Genomic DNA, 12,007 nt, shown 5'->3' with positions numbered 1-12,007 from the left:
AGAGAGAGAGGGAGAACCCACAGAGGCCCCTCAGAAATTGGATGGATCCTCTAAATGTCCCTGACCATGTTCTACTCAGGCAATATCGAATACCACGACACTCTATCATGTACTTGGCTGACCTTCTAAATTAAAACTTAAAAAGACCATGAGAGCATGCCATCTTCTAATCATCCTACAAATCATGATAGCCCTGAAATTCCTAGCATTGGGATCCTTTCAAGCCTTGCTTGCAGGCACAGAGTTAGTCAGTCCTCTGTGAGTTGGGTGGTTAGTGCAGTGTGCGATGCACTGAGTTGTCAGGTACGAAGATTTATCAAGTTCCCATCAACTGAAGCTGAAGCACCAAACAAAAGTTTATTGAGGTGGCTAACTTCCCCAATGTCGTTTGTGCAGTGGATGGGACCAGTGTGGCAATAAAGTCAGTGACGATGACAGGCACAGTATTGCCACACTGGTCCCATCCACTGCACCAACGTCAAAACATGTCTACATACGTTTAAGAAATGTTTTGCAACAGAATCTGTGGAATGAATACACCCACAGTTCACTTTCATACCAGCCACATACAGCATCATCATTTTGCTCTTTATATAATTCCTTATTGCGTCTACGCACTCTCCTCCTCTCACCTTTTCCCTTCCCTTGTGGACTTCATTGCACAACACAACAGCTGTCTGTGACCAGGTGCAAAAACCTATCCAAGCCAAACCTTCATACCATAACCGCTAATCGCTACATAGCCTACATCGTTTTCACCATATTGACGTTATAGCCAATACACTAGAACTAACATGTTAGAAAACCCACAATCCAATCCAAAAAAGCTCTACACAGCACAGTGTAAAGCAAGCTGTTTAGCAGTTACACTGGCAGGTCCCGGTGACAATACATTAATAGGATAGTCTTAGCCAGCTAGCTAACATAAATAGCATGCCTCTTTGTTAGAGTCAGCTTGTTAAATTAGCTACATTAGCTATCTAAGTAAGTGAAACATAAACTAAGAAGAACAAAGACAACAAAATATCTCTCTCTCTCTCTCTCTCTGCTGCTTCTCCTTAATTGTTTTATGAATTAATTTGTTAAAAACTGTTCAACTATTGTCTTTCTCTCTCTTTACGTCAACTACTCACCTAACTTCATGCACTGGAGTGCTAGCTAGCTTACACTTTCAGTACTATCTTCATTCTCTGACCCTTTGATTGGATGGACAACATGTCAGTTCATACTGCAAAAGCTCTGATAGGTTTGAGGACGTCCTCCGGAAGTCGTTATAATTACTGTGTAAGTCTATAGAAGGGGGTGAGAAACATGAGCCACTTAGGTTTTGTATTGAAGTCAATGTACCCAAAAGAGGATGAAAAACAGCTGTCCTCTGGGCACACTATGCTGCTACTATAGGGTACTGTTGAGGCTACAGAATTTCATTTCAAAACAGTGTGTTTTAATCAGTTATTTGGTGACGTGAATATATTGTAGTATAGCTTTATCTAAAAAATGCGGCCTGTTACGGCCAGCAAGTAGAGCCTGTGATTGGCTGGCCCTGGTCAGCTGAATGAGTTCCCTTGTGAACTGGACTTTTGTAATGTTTCACTATATTTATTTTTATGTAATTCACTCAGTAGGAGGGTCCTCCCCTTCCTCCTCTAAGGAGCCTCCACTGACACACACACGCATACAAACACGCACACACACTCAAACACACAAAGGTAGACATGATGCATTCAGTTTCGCAAACTCGGAGCAATATCATTTATGAATCCCCTTCTCTCCATCTCCCCTCTCAATTAGATGATGCATTGTTATGTTCTGACAGCCAACTTGAAATTAGTTTAAACTAATTAAATGAAAGCAGGCTTCATTAAATTACCTTGCCATGGATTTGTCATTGCCACAGCATTTCTGGTTAGTGGCAAAGCAACCTAAGTCAATGCCACCCGTTTCTTTCCTGTCTCAGTTCTGCAACCATAGCAGAAAACCTGCATTGTCTGCAGTCATTGTTGTTAAGGTTCTATTTTCACGAACCGCACGCTATTGTATGCAACATCACAATGGGTCACATATTATACAGTAAACTATATGACCGTGGGTACTCTGGTAGTCATGAGTTAGGTTATATAGCCTACAGTAGGATACTGTATATGGATGCAGATAGACTAAAGTGAGATGTGGATGTGTCGGAGACTGAACTGATCCACAAATCCTACTGAATCATCACAGATTAATGCATTGGCAGATATAGTCATCTATTTGATGGTATACCTTAAAGAACCCTGCCAGTACATATATATGGCTACCATTACTGTACAATAGCTTTTGTAATCAAACTATTCTTCCCCCCTTTTACAGTAAAAGATTAGACCCATTAAATTGTGGCTGCTCTTTTATGACTTGTTATTGTCTAATAAAGCATGAAAAGGGAAGAATTTCTGCATATAGTGGCACTAATTTGATAGCTTGATGTTCTACAGCCAGGGGCCAACGTTCTTTAACATAATTACAGATGGAAATGGTTTTCTTATCAGTAACTAAAGACATGACTCCACTGGCAAGTTGGATAATAATGTATGGTGACATCGTGCAATGACTAAATGTATCATTTTAATACTCTGTCAGAAATGGTTTCAATTCTGTCTGGAATTATTCACAGTATGGTCATTATGCAGTAATTGATGAGTGTAATATCTTGTAATATCCTGTGGTCCATGCAATGTGACAGTAGGGTACCATTGACTTCTGGGATGTTAAGGTCCCGGCAACTGGGTTCAGGTAGTGATGCAGACGATTCAGAGTCGAAATAATAAAAAATAAGCAATAAACTTTGCCAAAATAGCTAAATTCCCTCTACTCAAAAACCTGCAAAACGTCCATCGACTTATACATCTTGGTAGATGGCAGAGCATGTTACCTGTACAAGCATCTCTTCAGGAATGAGGAGCACAGGAATCCTAATTTAAACCATTCACACCTTTAAACAAATGCATTCCAAATAATAGTGATTATAGACTTAAATGGCAATACTATTGCACAATTAACATTACATTGGCCAACACTTAAGTTAATGAAACCAATGGCATGATGAGCATAAACATTAGCATTCACAATCAACTTTCAAAACACCCCCGGAACGGAAGAAAACAATTTGCAATCTGTGGCTAAAATGAAGAACATGACCAGGTGCACGCATACCGAGGAAGCCAGTTCAAGAGCGTGGTGAGTAGAGCGGTTGTGAATAGAGCGTTGGTGAGTAGCCAAAATTGCTACACCAACCAAAATAAATACAATCCAAAACATTTATCAATTATATGATAACCAAACTCAGGCATTTGTGTTCTTATATAATATTGTAGCGATCCTTGCTATATGAGCCACGTTACAATTTCCACCAAGTGGTTTAACCCGATTGGCGCGAAGGGGTCATTGCCTTTCACGCCTGAGTCCCAGGTTTGCTTCCCACTTCCTCTGTTCTCTGTATCGGTGTCAGAAGTGGGATACCAGCTGTGAGGCCATCTGAACTCACTGCCCCGGACGTGTGAGTGGGCTGAGGCTAGCTGAGGCTAGTAGAAGCACGGGGACGTGCCTCTTTCAGGGGGTGCAATGTACCGAGCCACGTTACAATTCCCACCAAGTGGATTAACCGTATTGGCGCGTTGCGTAGGTTATTTGCCTTTCACACTGGAGACTTTGCCGATCAACATGTCACTTGTCTCTTCCCGCTCCCTCCGTTCACTACAATATAAAGCATGATGTTTAATGGGATTAGGAGTTTGGTAAGACATGTTTGTACCAAACAATCAGTCTGTTTGTGTGGGAGAAATAGAGGGAAATGTCCCAACCTGGCGAAAGCTCACAGACACATTGTCACATGAGAATTAGACACACATGTATTATCTTCTGGGTGGTTGTACATTGTACAAAATTATGGCAATCCCTTTTGGATGCATGTACACTTATTTGTGCCCTGTCTCGTCATTTGTATGTCATGTGTATAAGACTGGGTAGATATAATTAGTGCTGTATGGTCATCATAGTATGTGATCTGAAAACAAGACTTGTCCACTCTGACCTGAGATCTGTCTAACAGACTCTCGAGGTCACTTGCCAATCAATATCATTATAAATCATTGTTAACTTCGCTGAGGTTTGCTTTCGGAGAACCTTGCATGCTGTAGTCATCCATGTATTGCCAATGTGTCCAATTCCTCTGATACATTGGCTTTACATTATTGATTGGACAAAGGTTCGCCTTCAAATCTGCATTGCCATGTCAATACACTTTGGACTATCATTTCCCATGTTCACTTAACCAATATATCTTCAGATAACCAATGTATCTCAAGTGAATGCTCATTTAAGGATATCACGCCATATTGAATACAGCACCACTGAAGTGTTCAAACGATCCATCATATCGCCCGTCGATTGGCAACATTTTGCCTAGCAATTTATTTCCTGAGGGAACATCAGACAATGCTTCCCCACGTAAACCAGCTCCATGTCACAACTTATCATAAAGCAGCCTCTTAACCTTGTCTGAACTTATCATGGCACCAATTAGTCTGGAGAAAGAGAAGGCCACACATCCAGGGATGTAATTCATTTTCATCTGCTGAAAGGGCAACATTCCTCGTTAGTATGGAAAGCTGCAATCTGGGCCCTTACTGGGAGGAGGATACGAGGGGCTTGAGATTGGGAAAAAAAATAACAACATAAATAAATCCACAAATCATATCACATCGAAAACAGTCTTTCGGTGACACTGTCTTGTTCGTTTTCCGTCAATGCCGATTAGCCTAATTCTATTAAGTCTGTTTCACTTTCGCTGACGCCCCAGTATTTTTTAAATAGACTCGTCATGTAAATATATTTATATATCCCCCTCCCTCTCTTCCCCCTCTTTCTCTCTATCTGTCTTTCCACAGGTCTCCACATAATGGAGCGAGAATGAACAGAGAGCGGCTGAAAGAAAAGCATGAACTGGAGGTTTATTGAGGTCATCTGCTTCCTGTTTATATGGGACCATATAACAGTTCAGTCTTCCCGCCAGGACCTGTCCGCCGCCGATCAACATGTCACTAAGCAGTTTGATTGGCTCATCTCCGACCGCGGACCTTTCCACCACTCTCGGAGTTACCTCTCCTTTGTGGAAAGATTCCGCCAAGGATTTACAACCAGATATAAAATTTATAGGTGAGTTCACTTTAATTTGTGCGTTTGGGTGGAGCTGATCTTGCAGAGGTTTTAAAGACACTCTCTGGCTAAATGTTTTTTTTTCTATTTTGAGTCTTTATTTTGAGTCTCTTTGGAAGAGGCCGCGCAAAGGTGTACTGTGTACAAGTTTTGTGTGAAAGTGCACCCTTTTTACAGAGTTATTGTACTTACCCACCACACACACTAGAAAGTGGCTGTGCTGTGTGTGTTAAGTGATGGAGTGGCTGTGCTGTGTGTTAGGCTGTGTGTCTGCTTAGAGGCAGGGGGTGTTATAAATACGTTATGCAACCACCAGCCATTGTAGTCATTTGCCTCACACATTGTGGCTCAGCTAATCATTCCCCAATTAAATAGTGATGTTAAGAGGATAGACAGCTGCAATGTGACAGAGATGGAGTCAGAGCCATCCTCTCTCTGATTAGCCTCTCAGACTCTACTGAATAGCTGTGTGTATAAAAAGCGGCTATATTAAAACGATAGACAAAAGCTGCATGGCTTGGCAGTCTGAATGAAATAAAACATCTAAGCACTGCATTGATACTGGCGCTGTATATTTTAGTTAAGTTCTGGCATTATTATTATGATTATGCAAATGTGTAGACATGTGGTAGCGATCTATTCAGGGCTACTGTGTGTGTTTGACAATGAAGACCCAAACGACACAAGGTAAATGTTAAGCCTGGCTTGAGGAAGGGAGGTCAATGTGGTGTGCAACATTGTCGTTTTTAATTCTTGTTTTCCATGTCTGGTTGTGTTTTTGTCTTGAGAGAATAATCTGTAACATGATATTGACAAATATGTCATACACACAAGCACACACAACTTTACTTCGTATTCTAGAAGTATTGCATAGTTGTCAAGGATTCTAGCTAGCATTTTGTAATGGATATGGTTGGCATTCTCTTGACAGGCATCAGCGTTCATGTCGTATTCTTTCCTCCCTGCTACATCACGTGTTGTGAAATACATGATCTGTCGGTGTTTGATTTCAAATATTATCCTTCTATTTCCTGCTGTCTTTGCATTGCAAATCTCCTTACAATTGACTGACAAGGTACAGCAAATACATACTGTACCTGGGAGCTTCCCTTTTAGAGGTGTGTGCTTAGTTTTTCCTGCTCTGCAGTCCAAAATCCTAGAGAGAGAAAGGGGAGAGAGAGCGAGAGTGATAGGGAGACCAAGACAAGGGAGACTCATCAACAACATGTTACATTCATTTAGCGGTACGGTTAAATAGGGTCTCTCTGTTCTTTCCCTCTTTTCCTCCTCGTTTCATAGATTGCCTCAGTAGCCTCTGGTCCCCACTGGGTTTGCTGTCTTTATATTGTCACATGTAAACAGAGCATTTACATAATATGTATCTTGACAGCCTGGATGGTACACAGAGGCAGGAATCTCAGACTAACACGTTTCCCCACAGCCATCCATGGCCCCATGTTGCTGTCGTGTGTGTGGCTTATGATGCTTGTTCGATTAATGAAAGAATCAGAAGAGGAGGCTCAGGCATTATGTATTTGCCTGGGGAACAGAGTCTCTGGCACTGCAACACAAAGGTTGCAGTAGCAGGCTAGCTCGACTACCTCCTCACGTCTTGGTTACCTATCAAACAGTAGGAGGCATCGAATTCAGCTGTCAGTGCAAGGTATTGCCTTGCTTGTGACAAGACAATTAAATCTTGCATCAATACAGAATGAAATCCATTACACTTCTCATTAAAAATGAAAAATGAAATCTGCAATCACATCTGTTAGACATCTGGGCCACTGTCAGACAAACCGATCGGAGTCATCTGTCAACTGGATGGATTCAAAGGAAAACCTACATTCGGTTTAGTTGTTTTGGGAGGAGTCTGTTATGCATATCCTTCATTTTGATGAAGAGTGGGCTGCATTTAACAAAGGGCAGCCATGCCCTCCAGATCCACCATCAAACTCAATGTGTTTTCCCATACAACAAATATGTTTACAGTGAATTATTGTGGTAATTACTTGTCTGAGCCTTTTATGTACATGCACAGGATGATATAGTACATAAACATATACTGCCAGTCTACTGCCAATACAAAAACAGAACCCTGATATTATTATTCACCCTGTTTGCACATCTCACCCAAACTAGTGGAGGTAATATGAAATTAGCTTTTGCAAAAATGTACAATGTGTTGTGAAAACTATCCAATTATCTATGAAAGAATCCAGCTGTGAAATTGGCATAAATGCTCCCATGGTCATAGATTATTCCAATCACACTTGGTAAAAAGGTAAAAATGATAAAGCTGTCTTCGTTCTCCTATGCTCTCACCCTCAGGTTCCCAAAAACCTTGGCTACAGAGACAGTTACAATGTCACATGACTCCTTTTCCACCTCTTTTTGGCTTCCATCTGAAGTAAGTAAGTTGAGAAATAAATAAAGAACCAGCAGCAGATGCTAACTGGCAATGAGAAGTGAATAGCTTTGTAAATTTCCCCAGGGCTTCCGCTGTCTTTGCGATTTACTGGTTAGAAAGTGGTTGAATCAGACTTACAGGGAGACAAAGCATCCCTCTCTGCCTCCCTTATCAAGAGAGATTATCCCAAGGCGGACCATTGGACAATGCCAACCTGATCAGCAACAAACAAATCTCTCTCGCTTTTAATAACCTCTGCAACGTGCCTCATTCTGCACGCCAAACACACATATTTAGAATGCACTTGTGCTCGTTTGGCACGCCTGAAAGGTCACCATCACTTGGAGCAAAGAAACACTATGTTGCTACACTTACCTCACCCCCATAAGTGTGTTTCTTCCTTCCCTACGAGTAATTGGAATATATTGGTTAAGGAATTGGCTGCAACGAAAGTGCTCTTTTCCTCTTGTTCTGCATTTTTTCTATGCATATTATATAGTGGCTTGCGAAAGTATTCACCCCCGTGGCATCTTTCCTATTTTGTTGCCTTACAACCTGGAATTAAAATAGATTTTTGGGGTGTGAGTATCATTTGATTTACACAACATACCTACCACTTTGAAGATGCAAAATATGTTGTGTTGTGAAATAAACAAGAAATAAGACAAAAAAACTGAAAACTTGAGCACCCCAAAGTCAATACTTTGTAGAGCCACCTTTTGCAGCAATTACAGCTGCAAGTATCTTGGGGTATGTCTTTATAAGCTTGGCACATCTAGCCACTGGGATTTTTGCCCATTCTTCAAGGCAAAACTGCTTCAGCTCCTTCAAGTTGGATGGGTTCCGGAGGTGTACAGCAATCTTTAAGTCATACCACAGATTCTCAATTGGATTGAGGTCTGGGCTTTGACTAGGCCATTCCAAGACATTTAAATATTTCCCCTTAAACCACTTGAGTGTTGCTTTAGCAGTATGCTTAGGGTCATTGTCCTGCTGGAAGGTGAACCTCCGTCCCAGTCTCAAATCTCTGGAAGACTGAAACAGGTTTCCCTCAAGAATTTCCCTGTATTTTGCGCCATCCATCATTCGTTCAATTCCGAACAGTTTCCCAGTCCCTGCCAATGAAAAACATTCCCACAGCATGATGCTGCCACCACCATGCTTCACTGTAGGGATGGTGTTCTCGGGGTGATAAGAGGTGTTGGGTTTGCGCCAGACACAGGGTTTTCCTTGATACCAAAAAGCTATATTTTTGTCTTATCTGACCAGAGTACCTTCTCTCATATGTTTGGGGAGTCTCCCACATGCCTTTGGCGAACACCAAACATGTTTGCTTATTTTTCTCTTTAAGCAATGGCTTGTTTTCTGCCCACTCTTCTGTAAAGTCCAGCTCTGTGGAGTGTACGGCTTAAAGTGGTCCTATGGACAGATACTCCAATCTCCATTGTGGAGCTTTGCAGCTCCTTCAGGGTTGTCTTTGGTCTCTTTGTTGCCTCAGATTATTTTGGTTTTATCTGACCAGAGTACCTTCTTCGATATGTTTGGGGAGTCTCCCACATGCCTTTGGCGAACACCAAACATGTTTGCTTATTTTTTTATTTTTTTATTTAAGCAATGGCTTTTTTTCGGCCCACTCTTCTGTAAAGCAATGCTCTGTGAAGTGTACGGCTTAAAGTGGTCCTATGGACAGATACTCCAATCTCCACTGTGGAGCTTTGCAGCTCCTTCAGGGTTGTCTTTGGTCTCTTTGTTGCCTCTCAGATTAATGCCCTCCATGCTTGGTCCGTGAGTTTTGGTGGGTGGCCCACTCTTTGCAGGTTTGCTGTGGTGCCATATTCTTTCCATTTTTTAATAATGGATTTAATGGTGCTTGGGATGTTCAAAGTTTCCTTGGGATGTTCAAAGTTTCAGATATTTTTTATAACCCAACCCTGATCTGTACTTCTCCAGAACTTTGTCCCTGACCTGTTTGAAGAGATCCTTTGTCTCCATGGTGCCGCTTGCTTGGTGGTGCCACTTGCTTAGTGGTGTTGCAGACTCTGGGGCCTTTCAGAACAGGTGTATATATATATATATATACTGAGATCATGTGGACACTTAGATTGCACACAGGTGGACTTTATTTAACTAATTATGTGACTTCTGAAGGTAATTGGTTGCACCAGATCTTATTTAGGGGCTTGATAGCTAAGGGGTGAATACATATGCACGCACCACTTTTCCGTAATTTTTTTTTTAACAAGTTATTTATTTAATTTCACTTCACCAATTTTGACTAGTTTGTGTATGTCCATTACATGAAATCCAAATAAAAATACATGTAAATTACTGTTTGTAATGCAACAAAATAAGAAACATGCAAAGGGGGATGAATACTTTTGCAAGGCACTGTATTTTCAAAGTTTATTTGTCACGTGCTCCGAAATACAACAGGTGTAAACCTTGCATTGTCACGGTTTTCTGTATGTGAAGGAGAGTCGGACCAAAATGCGGCGTGTAGATTGCGATCCATGTTTATTTAAACTAACGTAAAACACGAATCGATACAAACACTACAAAACAATAAACGTAACGAAAACCGAAACAGCCTAATTCTCGTGCTCATAAACACGGAACACGGACATAAGGACACTAAGGACAATCACCCACAAACACACAGTGAAACCCAGGCTACCTAAATATGGTTCCCAATCAGAGACAACGAGTAACACCTGCCTCTGATTGAGAACCATATCAGGCCAGACATAGAAATAAACAAACAAGACATCCAACATAGAATGCCCACCCAGCTCACGTCCTGACCAACACTAAAACAAGGAAAACACACACGAACGATGGTCAGAACGTGACAGTACCCCCCCTCCAAGGTGCGGACTCCGGACGCACAACCTAAACCTATAGGGGAGGGTGTGGGTGGGCATCTGTCCGCGGTGGCGGCTCTGGTGCTGGACGTGGACCCCACTCCATAATAGTCTTAGTCCACCTCCTTGGCGTCCCTAGATAGGCGACCCTCCTTAATGGCAGCTCGGGACAGAGGGGCAGCTCGGGACAGGGGTAGCTTGGGACTGAGGGGAAGCTCGGGTCTGAGAGGAAGCTCAGGTCTGAGAGGAAGCTCAGCACTGAGAGGAAGCTCAGCACTGAGAGGAAGCCCAGGCAGGTAGTTGGCTATGGCAGATCCCGGCTGGCTGGCAGTTCTGGAAGAGTCTGGTTGACTGGCAGATCTGGAAGAGTCTGGTTGACTGGCAGATCTGGAAGAGTCTGGCTGACTGGCAGATCTGGAAGAGTCTGGCTGACTGGCAGATCTGGAAGAGTCTGGCTGACTGGCAGATCTGGAAGAGTCTGTCTGACTGGCAGATCTGGAAGAGTCTGTCTGACTGGCAGTTCTGGCTGCTCCATGCTAACTGGCAGCTCTGGCTGCTCCATGCTGACTGGCTGCTCCATGCTGACTGGCTGCTCTGGCTGCTCCATGCCGACTGGCTGCTCTGGCTGCTCCATGCCGACTGGCTGCTCTGGCTGCTCCATGCCGACTCTGGCTGCTCCATGCTGACTGCCGACTCTGGCTGCTCCATGCTGACTGGCGACTCTGGCTGCTCCATGCTGACTGGCGACTCTGGCTGCTCCATGCTGACTGGCGACTCTGGCTGCTCCATGCTGACTGGCGACTCTGGCTGCTCCATGCTGACTGGCGACTCTGGCTGCTCCATGCTGACTGGCGACTCTGGCTGCTCCATGCTGACTGGCGACTCTGGCTGCTCCATGCTGACTGGCGACTCTGGCTGCTCCATGCTGACTGGCGACTCTGGCTGCTCCATGCTGACAGGCGACTCTGGCTGCTCCATGCTGACTGGCGACTCTGGCTGCTCCATGCTGACTGGCGACTCTGGCTGCTCCATGCTGACTGGCGGCCCTGGCTGCTCCATGCTGACTGGCGGCCCTGGCTGCTCTATGCTGACTGGCGGCCCTGGCTGCTCCATGCTGACTGGCGGCCCTGGCTGCTCCATGCAGACTGCCGGCTCTGGCGGCTCCATGCAGACTGGCGGCTCTGGCGGCTCTTTGCAGACTGGCAGCTCTGGCGGCTCCTTGCAGACTGGCAGCTCTGGCGGCTCCTTGCAGACTGGCAGCTCTGGCGGCTCCTTGCAGACTGGCAGCTTTGGCGGCATCCTGCAGACTGGCAGCTCTGGCGGCTCCTTGCAAACTGGCAGCTCCTTGCAGACTGACAGCTCCTTGCAGACTGGCAGCTCCTTGCAGACTGGCAGCTCCATGCAGACTGGCAGCTCCATGCAGACTGGCAACTCTATGCAGACTGGCAGCTCCTTGCAGACTGGCAGTTCTGAACAGGTGGGAGAGTCCGGCAGCGCTGGAGAGGAGGAAGGCTCTGACAGCGCTGGACAGGCAAGGCGCACTGTAGGC

General features: G+C 44.1%; 1 protein-coding gene across 1 annotated transcript in view; it reads left to right on the top strand.

Annotated features, from left to right (window-relative positions):
* Positions 1 to 12,007, top strand: part of LOC139388673 (BMP/retinoic acid-inducible neural-specific protein 1) — a 123,598-nt gene that overhangs the window by 29,865 nt on the left and 81,726 nt on the right. Inside the window, exon 2 of the mRNA XM_071135493.1 lies at positions 4,923 to 5,190. Coding sequence (XP_070991594.1) covers positions 4,973 to 5,190 — 218 coding nt within the window. The 5' untranslated portion in view covers positions 4,923 to 4,972. The remainder of the gene's footprint in view (positions 1 to 4,922; positions 5,191 to 12,007) is intronic.

Source organism: Oncorhynchus clarkii, chromosome 29 (genome assembly GCF_045791955.1).
Source record: "Oncorhynchus clarkii lewisi isolate Uvic-CL-2024 chromosome 29, UVic_Ocla_1.0, whole genome shotgun sequence".
NCBI lineage: Eukaryota > Metazoa > Chordata > Actinopteri > Salmoniformes > Salmonidae > Oncorhynchus > Oncorhynchus clarkii.
The sequence above is the reverse complement of the archived record's forward strand: the minus strand, read 5'-3'. Positions and strand labels throughout refer to the sequence as shown.